This window comes from Aquarana catesbeiana, linkage group LG01 (assembly GCF_042186555.1).
Source record: "Aquarana catesbeiana isolate 2022-GZ linkage group LG01, ASM4218655v1, whole genome shotgun sequence".
NCBI lineage: Eukaryota > Metazoa > Chordata > Amphibia > Anura > Ranidae > Aquarana > Aquarana catesbeiana.
In genome coordinates this window covers 134,789,514-134,815,457 of record NC_133324.1, presented here as the reverse complement: position 1 = coordinate 134,815,457, position 25,944 = coordinate 134,789,514, and the positions used below count along the sequence as shown (strand labels likewise).

The 25,944-nt window shown below is 43.4% G+C and overlaps 1 protein-coding gene across 2 annotated transcripts in view; it reads left to right on the top strand.

The window, feature by feature from the left end:
* Positions 1-25,944, top strand: part of POLK (DNA polymerase kappa) — a 160,769-nt gene that overhangs the window by 97,174 nt on the left and 37,651 nt on the right. For both annotated transcript variants that reach the window (XM_073624048.1, XM_073624045.1), the window contains exons 8-9: positions 6,727-6,851; positions 22,602-22,768. In XM_073624048.1, the coding sequence (XP_073480149.1) occupies positions 6,727-6,851; positions 22,602-22,768 (292 nt within the window). The remainder of the gene's footprint in view (positions 1-6,726; positions 6,852-22,601; positions 22,769-25,944) is intronic.

Below are 25,944 nucleotides of genomic sequence, written 5' to 3'. Positions count from 1 at the left end.
TAAGGCTGGTAAGGCAGAAACACCAGTAGCTAACTTATTGTTGTACAGTTGTGCACTTTTTAAGATTTACAGCCAACGCTGGTTTCGCATTGGTAAAGCCGGCCATAGATGATGTGATTCTCTTTCCTACAATTTTTCCTGTGGAGCTATTGTGTTCTTTTTTGGTGTGGAGGGAGGGGGGAGCTGTTCCTGCTGGGAAAACATATAGTGGTTATTGCCATATATCTGATGGCAATGATTGCATGAAAAATCCGACAGGCTGGCTGTACCTAAGTTGATCGATCAGCCTGCCCATGCATGGTTCGAATCTCGGCCGGTTCGAACTGTCTATAGCCAGCTTAAAGGTTGAGATTAAGGGACCCGTGTGCTTACACCATCATTTAGGTGGAGTGTTGTGTTTGTGTGTGTGTGCTCTGCACTCATTATCCCGCCTTTCAGCCTTAGACCTCTTTCACACTGAGGCGCTTTGCAGGCGCTATATCGTTAAAAATAGCGACTGCAAAGCGCCCTGAAAAAGCAGCTCTATTCACTCCAGTGTGAAAGCCCGAGGGCTTTCACACTGGAGCGGTGCACTGGCAGGGCGTCAGAAAAAGTCCTGCCAGCAGCTTCTTTGGAGCGCATTAGGAGCAGGGAACTCACCACTCCTAAAGCTCCCCTGCCCATTGAAAACAATGGGGCAGCGCTGCTATATCGCCAGCAAAGCGCCGCTGCAATGATGTTTTGCGGGCGGATTTAACCCCTTTTCGGCCGCTAGTGGGGGGTTAAAACCGCCCTGCTTGCAGCCGAATAGCGCCGCTAAAACGATGGTAAAGCGGCGCTAAAAATAAAAACAAAAATAGTGCTGCTTTACCGCTGATGCCTGGGGCAGCTCAGTGTGAAAGGGGTCTAAAGCAAGCACCATCCCACTGCTGCTGCTGCTTCGTTTGCTTGTAAAGCACCAGATAGATTGTCCGGTCTCCATTCTCATTCCACTGCCCTCCTATAGTGACTTTGTCACCTGTAGCAGTCTGCACCCTCATCCGCACCAGCTGCATGGGTTTGTGAATGTTCAAGACTTTGCTTCACTTTTGCCTAGTTTTTTTTTTTTCTACTGTGCAGTGTAGCACATCTTCTCAAAGGGAACAGTCCAAATACAACAGATGACTTCAGCCCAAACTCCTACTGGTTTTAGGGGCATTTAGTCAGTATGCCCAGAAGCAAACAACACCTGTTATCTGTTAACCTAGAATCCCTATTGTTATGGGGTCGTCCTCATCAGGGTCTTCTTCAGCTCCGTTGGGTGAGGCTGAGTTCTCACCCAAATGTCCACAAGGACTGCCATGTCTACTTTGGACTTTTTGTTGATTTGTGCACAATTACTGGTGATATTTATTCGCAGAGTCTAGTCCTGTATTTTGTGATTGAGATTGATTGTCTAATTGGGTAACATCATTCCTTATTATGGACCTCCCTTTTCCTGAGGTCAAGGGTTAGGATTGTTAGGATTAGGCTTCCTGCTGTTGGCTTACTGGTCCTTTGGACAGACTATGTCTGTCCAAACTTCCTTTCCTAGGCGTAAGTCTTTTTCTGCAGTTGACCTAAGCGTCTCTCGGTTTGACATGGCATATCTGTTCAATCTCATCTAGGAATGTTTTTTCTGGGACTTTGCCCAGAAAACTTTCCTTCTTGTTGATGACGTAAGCTGTTAGTATGTTTTTGTTCTACTTGTTTTTTGGTAGCTGGTTGGTCCTCCACCCTCATTAGTTGAAGACCATCACTTCTTCAGAGGGAGCATTTCCTCTTAGTTGTGGCTTTTTCCCTATTTTGCTCAACCTTTTCTTCAACTAGCCTTGTTTTATGCCTTGATTTCTTCAGACACTCTTTGTAGAATGATCTCCGCATCTGTTAGACCTCTCAGTGGCTGTTGCCCACTCCTCAGTTGCACTGCTCTTGAATGTCCTGTTTAAGAATTCCTTAATTTGTGTCTTTCAATGGACTATTAAAAAAAAAAAAAAAAAAGATTTGTGTACTTACGGTAATTTTTTTTTCAAATCCATAGAGGGGCACAGGTTCCAACCCTATGTGGTGTTTGCACTTGTTTAAAAACGGAGGCATTTTTTGATTGCTAGTGTAGTGATCTCATATAAAACAGCAGTATAAGACTGGAAGCAGTTTTTGAAGTGCTTTTGCATTAAAAAAAAGTGCCAGAAAAGCTCAAGCTCAAAAAATGCTTTCCTTTAAATTCTATGTATGTGTTCACACTGAGGCGGTGCGCTTCTGTGGTGGTGTAAAAAATCGTGCTTTCTGCATTTTTGGAGCATAAAAAAACTGCATCAAAAATGCACCTTCCCATTGAAAACACGGCAAAACTGCATCAAGAACGCACCGCGTATGCATTTTTACCACGTTTTTGCTACGAATCAGTGTGAAAGAAGCCTAACCCGACTGTTTAGGAATTACTGAATTTTCATGTCAATGGACAAACTACAAAAGTGCTGATGGGGAGCTTCAATAGCCACAGCCAGAACTGGAAACACTCCACATCATCGCAGCTACTCTCACAGTACCCAAGCAGCAGGGTACTGTGGGATATGTAGTCCTTAGAAATTGAACATAAACCAAAGGAAATGAGCAGAGGATAAGCTGCAAAACATGCAGGAACTCCAGGAAGTTGAATAAAGAGGTGGCCATCAGACAGCCAGAACTTACAATATGAACAGAGATTTTTAAGTAAGCTTCTACTGGATTGTCAAAAATCATTGTTTGTATTGTTATCACTATGCTGATGCTATAAAAATGAAAGGGTATGCTGTGACAGTTTCATTTTATTGGCTAGAGTGAGTTTGAAATATAGCAATATCCACAACCATTATAGTATTTAGCCAGAAGGGCAGCCAGCTGTGTAAGAGGAATCCCACAGCTTCTGCTTGTCTGCTCTCTGGCCTTTGTGTCTGATTCCCCAGACATATCTAAAATATCTCTAGTGTCCATTCACACTAGGTGAAAAAATGCCAGAACCTCTGGCAGAAAAAGCAGCTTAAAATGCTCATAGTGGCTCGTATTGCACAAAAGTTTGAAAGAGTTAATTTGCTTTTATGAATGTGGGTTTTTTTTTCAAAATGTTCCCCTCTACTAATTTTTCACTTTAATCAATGTACACTTGAAAATGATGAACATTCCTAAACGCCGCATTTATGCACGTCAAGTGTTTTTTTTTCTGCCTGAAAGCTCCTCTCTAAAACAAGATTCTGATGTATTTTTTTTCTGCCTGAAAATGCTTCTCTGCAAATATGCCTGTAAACTCCCTAATGTGCATGGACAAATAGACTAACATAGAGCTGCTTATAACAACTGAAGGAAAAAAACGCCAAAAGCCTGTGTGGGCAGCATCTTGTATGCCCCCAGTGTGCATGGAGCCTAAAGCATCTCTCTGAAGAAATCTTTTTATCACTCCTGAGCAAGATTTGATAACTTTTTTTTTTTTTTTTTTTTTTTTTTTTTTAATGTGGGAGAGAGCCTCCTACTCACCACATATTACATAAGTATCCGTTTTCTTCCTATTGCTGCTTACACTGGACCTGTCTGTCAATACTATGTGTGCTCCATTTATTTAAGTGAAAGGAAATCTTACAACTTGTTGACAAGTAGTATGAGCAGCCACAGAAGGTGATTAAATCATGATGGGTCTTCACAGCATAGTATGGCCTCATGCACACTGGACGTTGTAATAACATTATAAAAACGGCAGTAGCTTTGCAGTGAGTTTTTCAATGTTTTTCAGCGTTTTTGCAATAGCGTTTTTGGACGCATTTTTACAGCTGAAAAACTCTTCTCAGAACCCACTAGTTTTGGAGCCTATTTAAAGCCAGAAAACGCCCCAGCCAAAAACAGTTGATAACAGTCTGTGTGCATGGACACATAGGATAACATGATGGAGAGTTTATCGACTGTTCAAAAAAAAAAACATCTGAAGCCAAAAACAGCAGCTCTAAAAACGTCAAAAAACATCTAGTGTGCTTGAGGCCTTAGACCTCAAATAATGATGTGCAGGTAAACTCTTAAGTGTGTGTATATGTGTGTATAATAAATCTATATATATATATATAGGTGATACTCGAAAAATTAGAATATTGTGCAAAAGTTCATTTATTTCACTAATGCAACTTAAAAGGTGAAACTAATATATGAGATAGACTCATAACATGCATACACACATATACACACACATATATACATATACACACACACACTTAAGAGTTTACCTGCACATCATTATTTGAGGTCTAAGGCCTCAAGCACACTAGATGCCTGCCCGCCTGCTTCCTAGATGCGGTAAGTGTGGGGCTTTGATGTCCCGACTGTCCTCCGGGGAGGGGGGTTGCTGCTGCTGCCAGCCAGCCAGGGAGGAGGGTGGCTGTTTGCCGCCCCCCCCCACTGCTGGAGAGGATTGCACATACAATCAGCAGATCGTGGGTGCCCTTGGGACTCCTACAGACAAGTGGTGTAAGCTGTCTGCCCGTACGTCATACGGGCAGGCAGTTTAACACTGACAGGAAAACTCAATTAACTACCAGAGCGCTCAAAAGTACCCTGGTAGTTCATCGAGAACTACAAGCGACAGCCGCAAAGGCTGTCAGTATTTGTAGTTTTCACATTCACAGAACTCTGTGACGTGGCCAGGGGGGCTGCAATTTTTAAAATTGTGATAGCGAGCTGTCACAACAGGTTATCGGGCAGAGGCCAGTGCTACAGCATGTTACACCCTGAATATGAGTGTAACATGTTAGGAAAGGTGAACTTACTGAAAAGTTTCAGCCTTTTTGTGAAGGTTCTTAGGTCATGATATAGCTAATAACAGTTAGTCACATTTAACTAGACTTGGTTTGTAACGTTCAAGATGTTTCCCAGCTTATCTAAGCTGCTTCTTCAGTTCATATCAGTGTCAGGAACATACCCCAGCATTAGAGATGGGCTCGGGCGTGTTCGAAATCCCACGTACCCAATCCCGCTAGGAAGCCGACGCTGCACACAGCTAACCACAGGCAGTGAGACATTTCCCAGTTTGCAACTGCACAGATTGGGAAAAGTCTCACTGCCTGTGATTAGCCGTGTGCGGTGTCTGCGTCCTTGCAGGATTGGGGACATGGGATTTCGAACACGCCCGAGCCCATCTCTACCCAGGATTTACAGGTATATCTGTTACACTCGTCTTGTCACTATGGAATTTGTCAAGGCAGATGTTGAATTTGTAAAAGCAGGATGACAGATGTAAGTGCCTTTTCTAAATACACAATCTAATCTTTGGTGCCAGAAAGTCTGCAACCGGTGTCCATTAGTTGTGCCTAATGCCTAGTACACACGGGCCAACTGTTGGGCAGCATCGGCTAGTTCAATAAAAATCTACCACAATTCGCCGCGTGTGTGTTCTTTCGGTCTGACAGTGTCGAAGGGGCATGACTGAAAAAGGTCGGCTGATCGGCTCTCAATCAGTACTGTTAGCCAGTGGCTGAGAGCACTGACTAGAGTGTCCTGGCGGAAGGGGGGTGCGTCCCCTTGTCAACACAATAGCACAGCAGGGGAGATCACTGTACTAAGGTCAGGTAGTTAGTACAGTGGCTCTGACCTGAGCTCTCTGGGTTTTTTTTTTTCGTTTAGTCTTGCTGGGTTGAACGAAAAAAAAAAAAGATGTGTACTAGGCTTAAAGAATATGTCGAACTGCCAAGTTTTTTTTTGCTAGTTCAGGATAGAGTGGGGAAGCATTAGGACCCTTTAACGCCTATGTGCTTTTGCTGCACTTGAAGGCACCTTTCCAGATTGACAAAGGGCAAGGAATTCCAATGTACCTATTCACATCTGTGCACTGCGTATAAATAAATCCTGCATGCATGTGCGCTGTGTAAAAAGCACAGAAAAAAGCACCTTCCGTAGAAATCAATCGGAAGGCATCAAAAGTGTACCATGTTGCTTTTTTGAAGTGGTTTTTGCTACATGTCTAGGGTTACATAGTTGCATGCTGGGAGTCAGTGATGTAATATAGTCAGAAAACACATCAGAAACTCTATATGCACTGCACTGAAATTTAGTTCAACACATTAAAACACGCTTTGCATTTTTATACACCACATACAGTATAGCGTTTATAGGGGTCATTAGAAATCCTGAAGGGTTTGTAGTGAACTCTGGGGCTTTGTTTCAATTTTTTATCCTCAATTCCTGTCCAGCTGACATTAATTTCAACAGACAGGAAGTGAAGGAAAATCTACAATGGAAACCCAGACAGCAATTTTTCTGGACCTAAAATTTTTAATAGGCACTCCAACGTGTATGTCATGTCTGATAATTACTTTTTAGCCACTGCTGCTTGAGGAGGACTACAGCCCACCCTCCCGTACCGGGCCCCATCGTGTCAGCAGGGCGGCCCAGCAGGAGCTGTTCCAGCGCTTTTCCTGATCAGAACTGCCTGTATTAACTAGGATTCATTCACTATCCTTGTCTGCTTGTATATGGTAGTTAGCAAGGAATAAAATCCTTTTGCAGTAAAATAATTTTGTAATCTGTTATAGTATATTGGATAGTATTATGCCAATAGTCATTTAGCTTCTCATGTGAATTGCTTCTGACACTCTGCCAGTCAATTCATCACCTGATCTGCAGGGGGATTATTCCCCCCTGGATCGATGTGTCAGTTTTAGACTTACAGGTAATTAAGTTCATCACAAGCTCATTAGACAAAATGTTTCCATCTAGGCATTGCTCCAAATATGATGCTGGCAAAAGTTTGCAGTGACAAAAATAAACCGAACGGTCAGTATGTGATTCCTCATGACCGACAGGCGGTAATGGACTTCATCAAAGATTTACCAATCAGGAAGGTGAGACAATTTTGTTTATTCATCTGGTGTCTTTTTTTTTTTAGGTATATTTCATTTTCCAGGGGCTTTTAGATCTATTTAATTTTTTTTTCTTCATTCATTATTTAAATCTACGTTTGCTGGTTTTCTCAAAGATTATTACTCTGATAGTCTTGGGTTTACTTAGCTTTGTAATTACTTATATTTTTATTGATTTTACTTATTCTAGTTTATCTTTTATTATTTTACATTTTTATTTCTTGGAATTTTTTTTACCTATTGATTAAGTTCACCTGTCACACACAATAACCATTATCTAGACACAGGAGGGAACATGGCTAAGCATTGTCTATCTGAAGAAAGTTCAGAAGTTGCAGATCTCCCAGAGCTTTGGGTTTCCTGTGGTTCTCCAAACTGCATTGGAAGGAATATGCAGTTACCTTAAGATTTTATTTTCATTATTCTTGCAGGCAAACTGCTTATCCATTGCTTCTGTTTCTTATGGCCCATTCCTCCCGCTCCATTCTTTACAAGATAAAAGAGGTCAACAATTCAACAATGAGAGTAAGACCCCATACACACTATTAGATTTTCTGCAAATTTTTGTCTTCAGATTTACCCAAACCATGTAGTGCAAGGGCCTGCCTGATTGCATACAAATTGAAACTATTAAGGTTTGACCTCATATTATATGGTTTTGGTAAATCAAAAAAATCTTCAAAAAATGTAATAGTGTGTATGGGGCCTTAGGGGTTGCCAAATGTCCGCTTCTTCCAGTTATTTGGTTCACCATCTTGAGCACAATATGACAATGCAGTTATTATTGCTGTTCCCAGGCTCAGCATTCTTCCATACTTCTTACCCTCTATTATCTTTCTACATCCCATGATACCCCTCTCCTCTCAAAATATTTTCTGAACCCCCATGTAGTTGTAGTCTCCTAACTCCTAGCCCTGTCCAATGTGGCTCTTCCCCTTTGCTGTTAGTCAGAAGGAAAGATGACTCACTGTGATGCCGGTCACAGTTAAGCTAAGTGACATTCTCCAATGAAGCTAAACTACAGACAAGCAGCCAAGTACATAATAAAGTGCAAATATGGGAATGGTTTTACCTGACAATTGATTTACATCATCAGACCAGGAATCTTCTATTGTCCAATTTTGGTGAGCCTGTGCGAATTGTAGCCTCATTTTCCTGTTCTTAGCTGACAGGAGTGGCACCCGGTATGGTCTTCTGCTGCTGTTGCCCATCTGCTTCAAGGTTTGATGTATGGTGTGTTCAGAGATGAAATTCTGCATACCTTGGTTATAAGAGTGGTTATTTGAGTTACTGTTGCCTTGCTATGATCTTGAACCAGTCTGCCCATTCTCCTCTGACATCAACAGGGCATTTTTATCCATACAACTGCCACTCACTGGATATTTTTTCTTTTTCAGACCATTCTCTGTAAACCCTAGAGATGGTTGTGTGTGACAATCCCAGTAGATAAGCAGTTTTTCAAATAATCAGACCAGCCCATCTGGCACCAACAACCATGCCATGTTCAAAGTCACTTAAAGTGGTTGTAAACCCTTACACACCGCTTTTACCTACAGGTAAGTCTCTATAATAAGGCTTACCTGTAGGTACTGGAATTATCTCCTAAACCTGCACATCATCGGCATGTGCGCACTAAAGAAAGGGCGCGATCGTATAGGGCATGCACGTGAGTGACGTCACACGACTCCGGACAGTCACAGAGCCGGAGTAGGGTTGCCACATCATTCCTTTAATCCAGGACACATATTAATTACACAGGTTCTGAGGCTGATTTAATGCAGATAAGGCACCAAGTGAGTTTAATTACCACCTTAATCAGCCACAGAACCTGTGTAATTAATGTGTGTCCTGGATTAAAGGGATGATTTGGTAACCCTAAGCCGGAGTCCACGGCCTGGAAGGAAGAGGGGTGAAGATGGACGCGGCCACCAGCGGGGACATTGCTGGCTTTGTTTGCAGGTAAGTGGCACATAATGGGCTAGTTAATGCGATGCATAGTAGCCCATTATGCTTTTACTTTGCAGGGGAATAAAGAGGAAGTAAAACCCATTAGGAGTATCTTTCCGACAGCTCAGCCACATCCTTGACTTTAGCAGCACAGGCTGGCCAATCACTCAGTTCAAAAAACACTCACAAGCTGCTTCCTGGAGAGTTAGGGGAGATTTACTAAAACTGGAGAGTGCAAATCTGGTGCAGCTTTGCATAGAAACCAATCGGCTTCCTGGTTTTGTTGTCAAAGTGTCAGGTACCTTACAGTGGAGCCCGAAATGATGAGGGTGGCCTCTTGCACAGTTCCGGTCCAAGCACCCCTGGTGGTGGGTACAGGGAGTGCGAGGGCAATGAAAGGGTGCAGGTGCCTGCAGGCAGGAGGCTGGAACTTGGAGATACAGGAACCTCTACTGAGGAGATGTGGAAACTGATCACCAAACTTGTTCAGCAGGAGCCAGATCAGGATCAACTGCAGAATCAGGAACAGGCAGGAGTCGGCAACAGGCTGGCAGCGGGGTACCAAGTCAGAAGGCAAAACCGTAGTCAGAAACAGGCAGAGGTTGGCAACAGATGGGCAGTGGGGTACAGAATCAGGAGGCAGAGCCGTAATCATAAGTTCAAGCCAAGGTCAGTATTGCAGCTAGAGGCAGGTTCAGCAGGCAGGGGAGATCCAAGAGAATAGTCAGAAGATAGCCGGGTTTTCAGGAACAAGGTCAATCAGGCAGAGTAACAACAGGAACAAGCTGAAGACAATCCAGCACTGATGCTAGGCAGACTCTCTATTTATATAGGGTGCTGTGTGTGCCAGGATTCGTGCCAGCGTACGTGCGCGCATGCGCATTAGCACCCTAGCACATTGGCGCATGCGCGTTAGCACCTTAGCACATTGGTGCATGCGCGTTAGCACTTTAGCACTCGCGGGTGCGCGCTCGCGTTCGCATAGAGGCATAGGTCATTGTGCATGCCCACCCTGGATCTCATTTGTCTCTGGCTACGGTTCCGTGCATGCACATTGGCATTAGCAGAACGAGGATTGGTTAGCTTAATGAACAAGCTGAAGTTGGCAGCTGATTAGCTACCATGCACAGCTGCAACATTCTAATTGCTTCAATTTTAGTTGGCTATGGTGCTGTCTGCTTTGTGATGGAGGATTTAGAGTTATGTTATGAATCTTTTTGTACCTCAGACAGGGTCACATATTAACTAAAGGCTAATGAGCTATACAGTACAGTACACCTTGCTATTAAAAAAATTGGAAACAAAATGCTAGTTGAAAAGTCAAGGCTGCATTTCAGGCCCTCTAACTTATTTTTCTGCCGTTGCTTTAAAGTGAACCTGGTCTCAAATATTTCTAAACCTAGGTATACATGTTACAATGTGCCATTTTTTTTTAATCAAATATTTTTATTAAAATTTTAGACATCTCCCCAAACACCCCCCCCCAAACCCCCTACAATAAAGATTACAACTAACAAGCAAATCTAGGCACTGGCTGCTTTGCATATGTGGTATAACCAGTTGAATATTAATATAATGGAGAACAAGAACAAGGTGCGTTCTATCAGTTACGCAATTAGGATTAGAGTAATTGTTCCACCTAACTTACTACATTGGAATTGATGCCTGCTCATGGAAGACCTCATCTATATCTATTTTCCCGATGCTAATTTCTGAATGGAGCTAGAACAAGTAATCAATGCAGCTATAAGCTGAAACAGGAAGGCCTTACTATTTTAGGGGCTGAATAAGTAGCAATGGCCATGGGGCCAAAGTTTCCAAAATTCAAAGTAAACTTATTTAAAAATAAGTGATAGCATGAGAGTTCCACTGTTCAAACCCTTGGAGATGGTTGAGTTCAGTATATTGTATACTTTGCCATATAGGCAGATATATGGAGGGTATATACAGTAAATTGCATTATTTGCAGGATTTTTTTCATGATTGCCCAAAGTTTACCTAAAAGAGTCTGGTTGGGGCAGTGTTTAGTGTTTTTGCTTACAGGCCTGTCTACAGACACACCAAGACAGGCAGATCAGCCTTTATGTGGGTAATAATTTACAGATGGGGTCATTGTCATCCTCCACCCCTCATCCAGCTAGCTGTTGAAGTTGAACAGCCAAAACAAAAAATGTCTTTATCGTACGTCACGGGACTTGGAGCAACCATAATAATGACTATATGGGTTATACGCCACCTACTGGTGGATGGACACTGGCAGATAGTCAAACAGGAAGTCCACCCCTATATAACCCCTCCTACACAGGAAGGACCTCTGTTTTTTCGCCAGTGTCTGTAAGGCGGAATGGTCACTGATGTGATACATGTGCTCTTGGAGCATACTTGGAGGTCTGGACGGTTCTATTTAGAAATATGGACTTCATTCGGATCCATTCAAAAAAGCTATCAGCCAAAATGGATGGTAACTGAGCCTCATTGGAAGGACAGAAGATTCCTCGAGGGTTGCCTGCAATGCAGCCTTGCGGCGCTAGACCCTGCGTAATGGAACCCTGTGCAGTGTTTGTTCTGACCAAGGTGCTTTCCTGCAGGGTGCTATACAGGTCCAGGGGAGTGGATCCCACATTAAGAGGGACCCAGTCCCTGAAGGTCTTTTATGACAAAGCTTGCCTTGATGGGTGAAAATTGGACTCCTGTTATGTTCAGAGTCCTGCAGCGGGAATGGTAAGTCTGCATTTTTTGCAGTTTCTCTTTTTGAAAAAAAAAAAAGAGATCTGCCTGTCTGTTTTCCCAGTGGCCACTGGGGGCAGTGTGCTGTTTAATCATGCTGCATACTTCTTAATCGTGTGGGCTGCTGTTTCTCCTCCAGTCACTAGAGGGCGCAGGCTCGCTCAGTATGGCCTATTTTTATACAGGCAGGAAGTGAAAGGGTGGCCATGCCATGTGGCAAAACGTTCAGCAGGCTTCTGGCAACATAACACAAGCCCATGGATACTAAAACTGTGAGTACGTACTTTAGGAGAAATGTGAGGCCAGACAAGTCAAGCTTATATACTGCATACTTGCTACTTAATCCAGGGGCCTTTACATCTTGTAAGTCGATACACCCCTAGCAGTGCACTTTAATTAGTTGCCGCCCGCCCACCGCAAATGACGGCGGGGGGGGGCGGTGCGGCTCTAGTTCTGGGACGCCGTCATATGACGGCGTCCCAGAACAGCCGCTCTCTCGCGTCTGTGGGGGTGCCAAGCACGGCGATCGCATCCGTTCCATGTTGCTAGGACACGCTGCGACCCCGATCTCTGTAAAGAGCCGCGGCTCTTTAACCATGTGATCGGCTGTGTCCAATCACAGCTGGTCACATTTAAACACGAAGATGCCGATAATCGGCGCTCCTGGCCTCACACTGACAGAGTGTGTGGCGAGGAGAGCCAATCAGCAGCATCTCCACGCAGGGGGACATCTAGACCTGTAATCAGAGCATTGATCATCAGTGCCCTGATTACAATATAGCGCCAACTGTGTCACCAATCAGTGCCCACCATTGCCCACCAGTTGCAGCAATCGGTGCCCACCAGTGGCAGCAATCAGTGCCCACCACTGCCCACAAGTGCCACCAATCAGTGCCAGTCAGTGCTGGCTTTCAGTGCTGCCCAACGATGCCCATCACTGCTGTCGATCAATGCCCATCAGTGCTGCCTATCTGTGCCGCCTATCACTGCCCACCAGCGTCGCCTATTAGTGTCACCTAACAGTGCCCATCAGTGCCACCTATCGGTGCTCATCAGTGCCACCTATCAGTGCCCATAAGTGGGGCATATTAGTGCCTCCTCATCTGTGCACATAAGTGCCGCATCATCAGTGCCCATAAGTGCTACCTCATCAATCCCCACCAGTTCATCCTATCAGTGCCGCCACGTCAGTGAAGGAGAAAAATTAGGCTTGAATGGAGGAGAAGATTTGGATGCCGCACACCGGATGTAGTCAAAAAACTTCACTTTATTGAAAAAATGGGATCATCAAAATAACAAGACTGTCATGCAGAAAGTACAGGTAAGCTGACGCGTTTTGCACTCAGGGCTGAGTGCTTACTCATAGCTATGAGTAAGCACTCAGCCCTGAGTGCGAAACGCGTCAGCTTACCTGTACTTTCTGCATGACAGTCTTGTTATTTTGATGATCCCATTTTTTCAATAAAGTGAAGTTTTTTGACTACATCCGGTGTGCGGCATCCAAATCTTCTCCTCCATTCAAGCCTGCTTTGCCTAGCATTCAGCCAGCACCTGGAGCTCTTCTGCTCTGAAACTTCTACTTACACCTGGGTCAGTGTCAGCCTGAGCGGTGGAAATACTTTCTTTGCTTGTCTGCATCTAAGGATACAAGGAGAAAAATTACTTAGTTTCTGTCAGTAAATTTTGGAACTATGTAAAAAAAAATTTTTTTTTTTAATTTTTAGTCTTTTTTTTTTTTTTTTGCTAAAACCAGACCGGAGTGATGCAGGGACTGCTTTGAGGGTGCTGCGACTTAAAGATGCATGGATGTGAAGGGTACTCATTGGTAATCATGGGATGCAACTTGTCAGGCGACTTTGCAGTCCCAGGTTGCAGGATTGGTCGCACAGGTGTGGAAAAGGCCTTAGGCTGTTGAAACCGCATAGAGATTGCATTGGATGCCTATGTACTTGGCTAATCCTGACTATAACTAGTATGGGCCCAGGTGTGGTGAGCATGTACAGCATAGTATACATGTTTGCTTACTTGCATAGAACACAAGCCTGCATAGACACATGTTCGCAGAGGGCCCTGGCCCCCGCACCCGACAAGCGGGTGGCGCCTGGCATGCAGCCCCCCCAAGGGTGGCCGCGACGGCGTGTCTGCGTGGACGCGTGTTGCGTAATCACAGGTTTTTATAAGCTTATGTTTGTATAGACGTGTGGGCATAAGTGTGTATGCATGTGACATAGACATATGTTTGCATAGATTTGTGTTGCGTAATACATGTTGCATAAACGCGTTTGATAAAAGCATGCTTGCTTATTCCGTAAATGCAGGTCTCCATGGGCACATATTGCGTAAGTGTGTGTTTGCATGGACACGCGCTTTCGTGTTTTGCCTAAACGCATATTTGCTTAAGCACATACCTAAATGCTTCCATAGACACATGCCTCCATAAATGCATATTGCTTAAAGGCATGCTGGCATGTTTTCATTTGTACTGCATACGTATATGCTTAGTTGCATTATACTGTATACATATTTGTTTAGTTGCATTAAACTGTATACATATGTGCTTATTTTTCCTAGGACTACATACATATCTGTTTTTTTGCCTAGTACTAAATACCTATGTGCTTATTTGTCTAGGCATACATACATATGTGCTTATTGCCTTAGGCTGCATACATAGATGCATGAATGGCAAGGATACTTGTATACCTGCATGTTTGCATACCTGGGTACCTGCATACTTGTATACCTACGGGGTTGTATAGCAGTAGACCAACATTGTCTAGGCCTGCATCCTTGTGAAACTGCGTATTAGTTAGTCTAATACAGTCACTTTATATATCTGTTAGACTAGCTAAACGACATAGAGGGGTGAGGCAGGTACACTGCCCTCAGGTTCAGTGATCTGGCAATGTTCACGTCTCCTGTTGGACAGATGGCCACAGGGTGATCTGAGTCACTGTGGCGCCTGATCTCGGATCAAGTCTGGTTAGTACTTGAATAGGAGACTGCTCAGGTTTCCCTCCTAAGTGAGAAAGGCATCTGAGGTTGCTGTGTTTGAGAGTATCTCAGACCATAATATTTTGGAGCAGTCTCTGAGGTGGTTCGCTCCTTCCTTAATCAGGTCAGTCTTGGCCTTGCGTTTGGGTCTTGGAGCAAAAGTTATGGGCTCATTATTGTAAAACAATTAGATGGTAGCAGCTTCAAAACTGAATAGGGACATGAGGTCTATCTTAAGATCTCAATCCGCTGGGCATCCTTCTGTTTCAGATAAGCTTGGTCTGTTCAGTGATGACCTCTCTGCAAGAGATCGTTTACAGGGCCCATAATCATCAGGAAACACACAGCTTCATGTGCTGGGTAGTTTCCAGTCTCATCAAAGATTCTGTAATTGAGTGGAAAGTCATCTGTTTTCTTTTTTTTGGCCAGCCTTCGGGCTGGCCACAGCTTCTGAGGTTCACAAAGCTCCTAGCTCCAGTGCTGGACTTGCTAAGGATGCAGGGGGGTCAATCTCAGTATATCTCAATAACCTTTGCTCAGGTAGCAGTTGGTCCAGATTTTCCTTCGATACATTTTGCAGTAGGAAGCTGTATCTAAGTCAAAGCACGTTCCTACTCCAGGTCTTGGTAAAGGATCATTCTCTGTCGGAAACTTGAAGATCCAGGCATTGGATTGCCGAAGGGCTCTGTTCTCGGGGTGTTGCACAGCTAAGATTTGGTGGTTAATAGTTCGGAATCTAGAAAGGTGGAATTCTTCCTTTCAGGTATTGGAAGATAATAACCACTGAGGTTGGTTTCTCCGTTTGGTTTGAGGGTGGCTACAGTTCAGTGGACTTGGTCTCCACAAGACAATATACTGCCCATAAATATCTTGGAGCTTTTGGCCAGTACACCTTGCTCTGGATTATGGTACAAACCAGTTGTAGGTTCATCCGGAAAAGCCTCTGATGGGGCATATATATCAACCAGGGCAGCATCGGGAGTCATGTGGCTCAGGAGGGTGAACCACATTTTGTCTGGGACAGCACAAGTGCTGTCTCTATTGTCCGTGTATATTACAGGTATAGAATAGTGACAGGGGGAACTCGGCAGGGGAATCTACTAGATTCCAAGTTCTACAACAGGTTGGGACAGGTTGTGTCCGGGACGAGGGTCTCACTGGCAATAGGGGTAGATGCACTGGTAACACCTTAGGGACCAGTTCTCCCTTATTTGACTCTTTCCCTCTGTTTCGACTTCTGCCACATCTTTTGCGAAGAATCCAGAAGGGGGTAACACTGATAATAATGTTAGCCGAATTAGCCCAGGAGGGCTTGGTACACTGACATAGCAAGTCTTGCGGGGGTCGCTCCTGGGACATTCCCAGTCCAGCGGGACCTAATGGTCTTTAGTCCTGTATCTCAGCACTGTTGAGCCCCTGGAAGCCAGCTTCGGGGAACTTCAATTACAGGACTTGGAAATATTTTTTTGCCTGGGGTGAAGCCAGGAAGTGGCACCTGCAGAAATATGTGAGTGGGAGATTTTCTCTTTCTCCAATCGGTAGGGGAAAGGAGATTGGCCATTAGTACCATTAACGGTGAGGGTTCGTCCCTATACATTTTTTTTTTTTCTCCAGGGGCTGTTGTTTCTTACTCCTTAATTCATACAGTGTGTAACGTAGACAGTCCCACCTGTGAGGCCATTCTTGTGTCCTTGGGACTTGAATTTGAACTTGACTATCCTTGCATAGGCCACTTTTGGAACCAATCGGGGAATTATGATGGTCCTGTATCTTGGAAAGTGGCTTCTTTGGCTATCGCTTCACTAAGTGGCGTGTCAGAGTTTCCGGCTCTTTCATGCAAGGAGCCGTTCTTTGTCTCACATCATGATAAGGCGATGCTGCGTCCTCATCCATGCCTAGAATGGTGTCTAGTTTTCACGTAAATCAAGACAATGTCTTTCCTTCTTTCTGATCCTCAGTTGGCAGGAGTTAGATCACTGCATACTTTGGAGGTAGTTCTGGCGGTCAGAATTACTTGATTTGTTGGTATAGGTCAGGAATCCTGGTTTGTGCTGCCAGTAGAGCCCAGGATGGGCAGGAGGCATCCAAGTTATCTAATTTGATTGGATTTGCCAGTTTAATCATTTGAGCCTATGGCTGGAAAGGGCAAGGTCCCCCACCCCTTTTTTGGTAAAAGCGCTCAATACCAGGTATGTGGGGGCATCTTGGGCCATCCGCCATCAGGTGTCAGTGGCTCAGGATTTAAGGCCATTACATGGTCTTTTGTTCATACATTCACAGAATTTTACCAGATAGATATCAAAGCCACTGAGGATACTGCTTTGGCCACATGTTTATGTATGTTTTGGGCGGCAGAAGGAGTCCTTCTCAGGTGGCAGTTTCAGTGATTGTGTCTCCCTCCCCTCAAGGGCATTGCTTTAGGATATCCCATATAGTCATTATTATGGTTGCTCTGTGTCCCGTGATGTACGATAAAAAAATTAGGATTTTTCCATCATACTTCCCTTTAAAATCCTTTTCTTGGAGTACATCACAGGGCACAGAGGTCCCGCTCATCTTTTTTGGGATATTCATTGCTTTGCTACAAAACTGAGGTCCTTCCTGTGTAGGAGGGGTTATATAGGAGTGGACTTCCTGTTTGACTATCTGCCAGGGTCCATCCACCTGTAGGTGCAAAATAAAATAAAAGGTCTGCAGTCACCAGTGATGCACCTCCATCCCTATATACATATACAAAAAAAGAGAGAGAGGTGCCCTGGGACTTTAAATGAGGTGGTCACAGTTAGGCACTGAGTAACAAGAGTAATAGCAGTATAAATGTTTATTACAATTAATGTACATACATGGATAATATAGTATATTAGCTCGGCCAATGGATATGCACATAATAAAGAGAATAATTAAAGTTGATACAAACGTTATAAAATGCAGTATATACAAATGCACGCATCAGAAAACCCGAGGCACGTTTCGCGAGATCATTGCTCGCTCATCAGGGGTGGATGCGGATGAGATGTATCTAAATAAACAAAAGGATGTGTCACAGTGGTAAATGTAAGAACAATGGCAGAATGGGCCAGAGCAAAACGGCCCAATACTTACCAATGAACGAAACCAGAGTTTCCATCGCTGAACCTCAAATAGACGGCAGCAGCCAGAGTATGGCACGGGAGCTGAGGGGGAGAAGACGGACGCAGGTATCCCCAGGGGGGACGCCAGGAGGCAGACATGGCATAAGTAAAGGTGAATGGTCCTATTGTCTCAGTATGTAGCTTGATAGATATCAGCTGTAAACATAGATGTATATGTCTTAATGATTTGCCAAAAATTAGTAAAACTAACATCAAGTTATATAATGTAATAATATTTTTGTATGAGAGCATGTATGCTCTAGCATAAGTATATGTGTCAAGCTTTACTAAAAAAGCAGAGTAGACAAAAGTTGTACAGTTATTTGTATAGAAACATAAATGGACAAACCTGATCCAATAATGGAGCAGACATAGAGACCATGGGTAAAAAAGTAAATACTGAAAAAATGTGTTTGTCTGGGAAAGAAAAAAGGAAAGGGTTGTGTGAAAAGCAGTGTTTTAAAAGAAACAAAAAAGTGAAGGGAATGTAGATGAAGCACCGGGTGAGTGCTTGGGGGGTGGGGAGATTTACCTTGATTTACCTTGATATGGAAACAGCTGAACAGCAATTCATTTTATTTTTCTTCTATTGAACCCGGGTGGAAGACACCCATTTAGCCCCAAAACTGGCCTGCCATCACCACCAGCCACTGTTTTCACAAATATATTTCATATACATGTTTTAGCCTTTGACCTTGCCTCCTACAGTGGTGGTGTTCTGTGGCCTCTGTTTCCTTTGCTGTCTCCTCTGGCGGTTGGCGGTTTTTGTTTGAGATGGGAGCTGCAATATGCTAAGGGAGATTCTTTTCTCCTGCTGTCTACCCCCAACCCCCCCCCTTGTCCCTCGGATTTTTTTTTGGGGGGGGGGCACCGGCATATCGGCGCCATGCTCCTACACCCATTGGGTGGCTTCCGCATTTGCGCTGTCACCCAGTGGCAGTGCAGTTTGTCATCTTGGATGGACCGAATCTGCTGCGCATGCATACTCCCATTGGTAGCTGACACCCTGGGCATCGGCACGCCAATCCATCCTTGCATGGTGGGGGCGGGGCGGACCGGCCCCCTTTGGGAATATAAGTCAGGGGTGAGACATGGCTGAGTTCACTTCCTTCGTTCACCAATACTATGCACACCACAGAGATTTTCATTGCTGTTCAGCTGTTTCTATATCAAGGTAAATACACTCTCCCCACCCCCCCAGCACTCACCTGGTGCTTCATCTGCATTCTCTGCACTTTTTCTTGTTCTTTTATAACACTGCTTTTCACACAACCCTTTCCTTCTTTCTTTCTCAGACAAACACAATTTTTCAGGATTTACTTTTTTACCCATGGTCTCTATGTCTGCTCCATTATTGGATCAGGTTTGTCCATTTATGTTTCTATACAAATAACTGTACAACTTTTGTCTACTCTGCTTTTTTGGTAAAGCTTAACACATATACTTATGCTAGAGTATACATGCTCTCATACAAAAATATTATTACATTATATAACTTGATGTTCATTTTAATAAATTTTTGCAAATCATTGAGACATACAGTATACATCTATGTTTATAGCTGATATCTATCAAGCTACATACTGAGACAATAGGACCATTCACCTTCACTTATGCCATGTCTGCCTCCTGGCGTCCCCCCTGGGTGTACCTGTGTAAGTCTTCTCCCCCCCAGCTCCGGTGCCAGACTCTGGCTGCTGCCATCCATTTGGGGGTTCAGTGATGGAAACTCTGGTTTCGTTCATTGGTAAGTATTGGGCCGTTTTGCTCTGGCCCATTCTGCCATTGTTCTTACCTTTACCACTGTGACACATCTTTTTGTTTATTTAGATACATCTCATCCGCATCCACCCCTGATGAGCGAGCAATGATCTCGCGAAACGTGCCTCAGGTTTTCTGATGCATACATTTGTATATACTGCATTTTATAACGTTTGTATCAACTTTAATTATTCTCTTTATTATGTGCAAATCCATTGGCTGAGCTAATATGCTATATTATCCATGTATGTACATTAATTTTAATAAACATTTATACTGCTATTACTCTTGTTACTCTATGGCTAACTGTGACCACCTAATTTAAAGTCCCAGGGTGCCTCTCTCTTTTTTTGTATCTCTTTTTTTGTATATCCACCAGTAGGTGGTGTATAACCCATATAGTCATTATTATGGTTGCTCTGTGTCCTGTGATGTACTCCAAGAAAAGGATTTTACAGGTAAGTATGACGGAAAAATCCTAATTTCTTGGCATTAGTAACTGCTAGGCCACCTAAGTCTATCAGTAACTGAAGTATAGTCAGTTTAATTCTAGCCTGTTGTTTTTTTCCAGATTAATGCCCCGAAATTAATATCAATTAGTTTATACTATTTTTCAGAGATCCATACAGGAGCCTTATGGAGTACGTAGAGTAGCTAAGGAGTCCAAACCATTTTAACCCTGCCCAATACACAGAGGGAAAATGTATACTACCTGAAACATTTATGCCTAAATACATGTAATAGTGACTGTAAGTTGGGATCTAAATATTCATAGAGGTAACCACCACCCCTAGGTACTTAAATTGGGAGTTGGGGCTAATGCTATCTAAGCTTAAACCTGTGCCAACCCCCATTCTAAGCCCTATACTAACTATCCTGTAAAGGAAAGATGTGTAAACTTACCTAAAGGCGCTCCGGTCTGGTCTCCCCAGCGACTGGCTTCAGGGAAAAGATTAGATCACCAATAATGGCTGCAGTGCATGGGTGGTGACATCACCCTTTGACTTACTATGGGGGGGGGGCATCTGTTTTCAGCTGTCCCTCCTCTCACCTGAAGCTTGCGCTGGAAGCCGATCATGTTGCTTGACTGGGGCCCCCTTAGATTAAGTAAATATACACATCTTTCCTTTACAGAATAGTTAGTATAGGACCTAGAAAGGGGGCGGATGCAGGTTTTAAATGAAGTTACCACTTTAAGTTGAGACACAAAATCCGAAATTGGATTTTGAAGTGACATTTCTTTAAGCTTTAACAAAAGTGTGTAATTTGGAAGTGTAGCTAGATAATTCTTTTCATTTGAACCCATTTAGACAGGCTCTTAAACTTTATAGTTATTGGTAAATCTAAAAGACATTGGGGGATTTTTACGGAAACTGGTGCACTCAGAATCTGGTGCAGCTGTGCATGTTAGCCAATCAGCTTCTGACTTCACCTTGTTCATTGAAGCTTTGGCAATAAAACCTGGAAGCTGATAGATTTCTATGCACCCATTGTGCAGTCTGATTATAATATATTCAGTGCAGCACCTTGTGAACCCTGCAGGTACCTGTGTTAAGGCAGCCATTCACATTACAGTCTGAATGTACAATTATCTTTAGATCTACCAACAGCTATGTGGGGCAAGGGTCTCTTTAATTAAATACAGATCAAGTAGCTGGCTTATTTGGGTCCTTACATTACATAGTTTTGGTAAATTTAAAAGGAGATGTACCGAGATTGTACAATCCTAGTGTACTGAATATAGCCAGCTTTAGTTTTTCAATTCAGTCCCAGGGAACCCTATAAATAACAGACCCGGCTTTAAATTGACATTAGGGCCCACCCCCTAGAGGGGTAAGCTGTGGCCCCATCAAACAACTGTCAAGTGTCAGAGCCTCTGCCCTCTGAAGTTCTAGCATATGTCAGCTTACATGGGTAAGGCTTAGCACCAGGAAGGGGAAAGACTATTTAAAAGAAGTTGAGACCCCATGCCTGAGCCTAGGATCTATGGGAATTATACAGGTATTGTAGCTAACATACAGTATGGGACCATCACCATGCATTGTTTCTGTGCATTACTAAAAAAGGTGCATGCACCTTTTTTTTTTTTTTTTTTTTTGTGCATTCTTGTGAGTTAGGGAGCCCTTTCAGAGGAATGAGTGGATTAAAGAGGAACTGCAGTCTGCTCACCTAATTTTGTAATAAAAACATGTTTGCCATTCTGAAGCTTCCCTTCAACCGCTTATTATTTTATATATATTGTGATTCTGTACTTCTGCCAAATTATGCTGCAGAAATCTCCCTCCACTAAATCTGGCTGCAGCCCTTTTAACTGTTGGCAGCTGAAGCTGCTGTCTGTTCACTTTCTGGATTTACACACTTCCAGCTCTGCAGCCCTGCAGCTCTCATTGGCCCTCTTATGACTTACCCCCTACTTTCCTGGCTAACTCTCAGGAGAGAGAGCTGTGCATGATGTCATAAGCCTAGGCTAATGACCAGACAAGAAACAGGAAGTGGGCTGTATAAGGTATTTACTGGCAGGAAAAAAATGTTTTACTATCCAAAGTTAAAACAACAAGGGCAGAAGATTTAATAGATGGAGAGTTGAAAAAAATGACTGAAGGTCCGCTTTAAGGGGATCGAATGGGCTGTCTTCATGCAAAGCACATTGACACACTACATAACATACGTAATACACTGCACAGATGTAAATTCAGCCAAAAGACCATTTGTGAGGTCAGGTACTGATGTTGCATGAAAAGTATAGGGATTTTCAAGATTTCCCTGCTGTTGTGAAATTAGGATTTTAATCTAGGTCAGGTTCACTTTAAAAGGGAGAAGATAACAAATAGGCATGATCCCTTGCAGCAGTTCACCTAGAATTTCACAACTTGCAGTCTTCATCATATGTTATGTCTTAAATGTGAGCTGAATAATAACAGATTAAGTAATGACAGGTTATTTATCACTTATTATACATCCCTCCCTTGCAGCCCATCCCATTTACACTCTTCATAGAATGACATCTTAATAAAACCCAGATTGTTTATCACTTCTGATAAGAAAACACAGCATATTTTTACAAATCCTTTCTTGGACGGTATCATGCTCATCATCAGTTACTGTTTATGATATCCTGTGTAATGCTGCCAGTTCTCTGTAATGTATTACTGACGGATGTGCTTTGCTGCAGGTTCCAGGCATTGGGAAAGTAACAGAGAAAATGTTACAGGCTCTGGGAGTAACAACCTGTACTGACCTCTACCAGCAGAGGGCACTCCTATCACTGCTTTTCTCTGAGATATCTTGGCATAACTTCCTAAATATTTCTCTGGGCCTCGGCTCAACACACATAGAGAAGTAAGTAAAAACTTGCGTTGATGTGCTTTGAAAAGATTTTTTTTCCTCTCCTTCATCTTAGTCCAAGTAAAACTAAAAGTGTAATTTTAACACTCCCGTTTAAACTACACAAACATATTAAAAGGTGAACAAAAGCATAATAATAAAAATACCAGTGTTTACAGTGCCCTGAAAAAGTATTCATACCAGGGGTCAAGTCCTTGAAAAAAAGTATGGGAACCCAAGATCCCCCCACCTCTATGTGTGTGTGTGTGTGTGTGTGTGTGTGTGTGTATGTATATATATATATATATATATATATATATATATATGTATATATACACAGTATCTCACAAAAATGAGTACACCCCTCACATTTTTGTAAATATTTGTAGCTATTTTCCTTCTCCAGTGTCACATGACTTGTTAGTGTTACAAGCTTTCAGGTGTGAATGGGGAGCAGGTGTGTTAAATTTCGCTCTTACTCTCTCATACTGGTCACTGGAAGTTCAGCATGGCACAGAAATCTGAAGATCTGAAAAAAATAATTGTTGCTCCACATAAAGATGGCCTAGGCTATGAGAAGATTGCCAAGACCCTTAAACTGAGCTCCAGCATGGTGGCCAAGACCATACAGCGGTTTTTAACAGGACAGGTTCCACTCAGAACAGGCCTCGCCATGGTCGATCAAAGAAGTTGAGTGCACGTGTTCAGCGTCATATCCAGAGGTTGTCTTTGGGAAATAGATGTATGAGTGCTGCCAGCATTGCTGCAGAGGTTGAAGGGGTGAGGGGTCAGCCTGTCATTGCTCAGACCATACGCCGTACACTGCATCAAACTGGTCCGCATGGCTGTCACCCCAGAAGGAAGCCTCTTCTAAAGATGATGCACAAGAAAGCCTGCAAACAGTTTGCTGAAGACAAGCAAACTAAGGACATGCATTACTGGAATCATGTCCTGTGGTCTGATGAGACCAAGATAAACTTATTTGGTTCAGATGGGGTCAAGTGTGTGTGACAGTAACCAGGTTTGGAGTACAAAGACAAGTGTGTCTTGCCTACAGCCAAGCATTGTGGTGGGAGTTTCATGGTCTGGGGCTGCATGAGTGCTGCTGGCACTGGGGAGCTACAGTTCATTAACCATGAATGCCAACATGTACTGTGACATACTGAAGCAGAGCATGATCCCCTCCCTTCGGAGACTGGGACGCAGGGAAGTATTCCAACATAACGACCCCAAAAACACCTCCAAGACGACCACTGCCTTGCTAAAGAAGTTGAGGGTAAACGTGAAGGACTAGCGAAGAATGTCTCCAGACCTAAATCCTATTGAGCATCTGTGGGACATCCCCAAACGGAAGGTGGAGGAGTGCAAGGTCTCCAACATCCACCAGCTCTGTGATATCAGAGGAGTGAGGCCAGAAGTGCTGAGTGTGCCGGTCCGGGGCCCCTCTCCTCAGGCGGCCTCTGGAGGAGGACCAAAGGAGGGGAGGACGGGCCTGCCGGGATGAAAACCCCCCCCCCCCCCCCCTCGGCAATGTGTGGCACCCAGGGCGTACCGCCCCCTGTTTTTTTTTTTTGTTTTTTTTTTTGTTTTTTTTTTAAAGATATTTTTATTGCAGTTTTATAGACATAAAACAAAAGGCACAAACAAAAACTACAACGCCTATTAACAGAATACTCCTAATCCAGCATATGGTGAAAATCCAGGCAGTGTGCAAAAATAAACTAGATATTACATCTACCAGTGGATATAAACCTCAACAGAGGAGTAAGCAATACGGTTTTTAAACATCCTGGGCATAACAGAAGTTCCTGTTTAATACAACACTCACAAGGTGAACCCCTCTCATGGTAGTACAGGGGAGAGGTTCAGTGGGCTAGCCAGCCATCTGCCCCATATTTTCTGGAATGCTTTGGTCCTCTTACGGATGTCAAAGGTAAGTTTATATAGAGGCAGGGAATCATTGACAAGTTTCAGCCACATATTCTGCGTTGGGGTCTCTGACCCTTTCCACGTCAGCAGGAGGGACTTCCTCGCATAGAAATAGAGGATGTGAAGTAGTATTTGAGCCTGAGGCTGGACAGCGAGGTCACCAAATATGCCCAGCAGACAGTTTTTAGGATGCACGATATTTGGCAAAGCCAGTGCAGAAGATATGAAGGAGCCTATGTCAGCCCAGAAGTTGTGTACCAGTGGACAAGTCCAAAAGCAGTGGAGAAAATCAGCAGTTTGTCTGCAACCACGGAAGCAGTCAGCACAGGGGGATAGTCCCATTTTATACAGTCTAGCAGGAGTGAGGTGTGAATAAAAAAAAAAAAAAAAAATTTTTAGTTGAATCACCCTTTCCCTCGAGGAGATAACAGAGGTTTTGAACATATCACAGAACGCAGACCAATCCTCTTCTGTAAAAGAAATATCAAATGAGGCCCACCTCTCTTGAGCTCTCCGAAACCTAGGGTTAGTGCCTGTCATGAGAGTAGAGTAATACGTGGATGTAAGTTTTGTCTGGTCCGGGTCTCAGAAGTTTTTCCAGGTCAGGTGTCTTAATAAGATTTAGCAGAGAACCAATCTGAGTATGTATAGCATGTCTGAGTTGGAAATAGTAAAATAGGTATGTCTATGGGATGTCAAAGTCAGTCTGTAGTTGAGAAAAGGATTTACAGTCAGGTCCATAAATATTGGGACATCGACACAATTCTAATCTTTTTGGCTCTATACACCACCACAATGGATTTGAAATGAAACAAACAAGATGTGTTTAACTGCAGACTTTCAGCTTTAATCTGAGGGTATTTACATCCAAATCAGGTGAACGGTGTAGGAATTACAACAGTTTGTATATGTGCCTCCCACTTTTTAAGGGACCAAAAGTAATGGGACAGATTAACAATCATCCATCAAACTTTCACTTTTTAATACTTGGTTGCAAATCCCTTGCAGTCAATTACAGCCTGAAGTCTGGAACACACAGACATCACCAGATGCTGGGTTTCATCTCCGGTGATGCTCTGCCAGGCCTCTGCTGCAACTGTCTTCAGTTCCTGCTTGTTCTTGGGGCATTTACCTTTCAATTTTGTCTTCAGCAAGTGAAATGCATGCGGATTCAGGTCAGGTGATTGACTTTGCCATTGCATAAAATTCCACTTCTTTCCCTTAAAAAACTCTTTGGTTACTTTCGCAGTATGTTTCAGGGC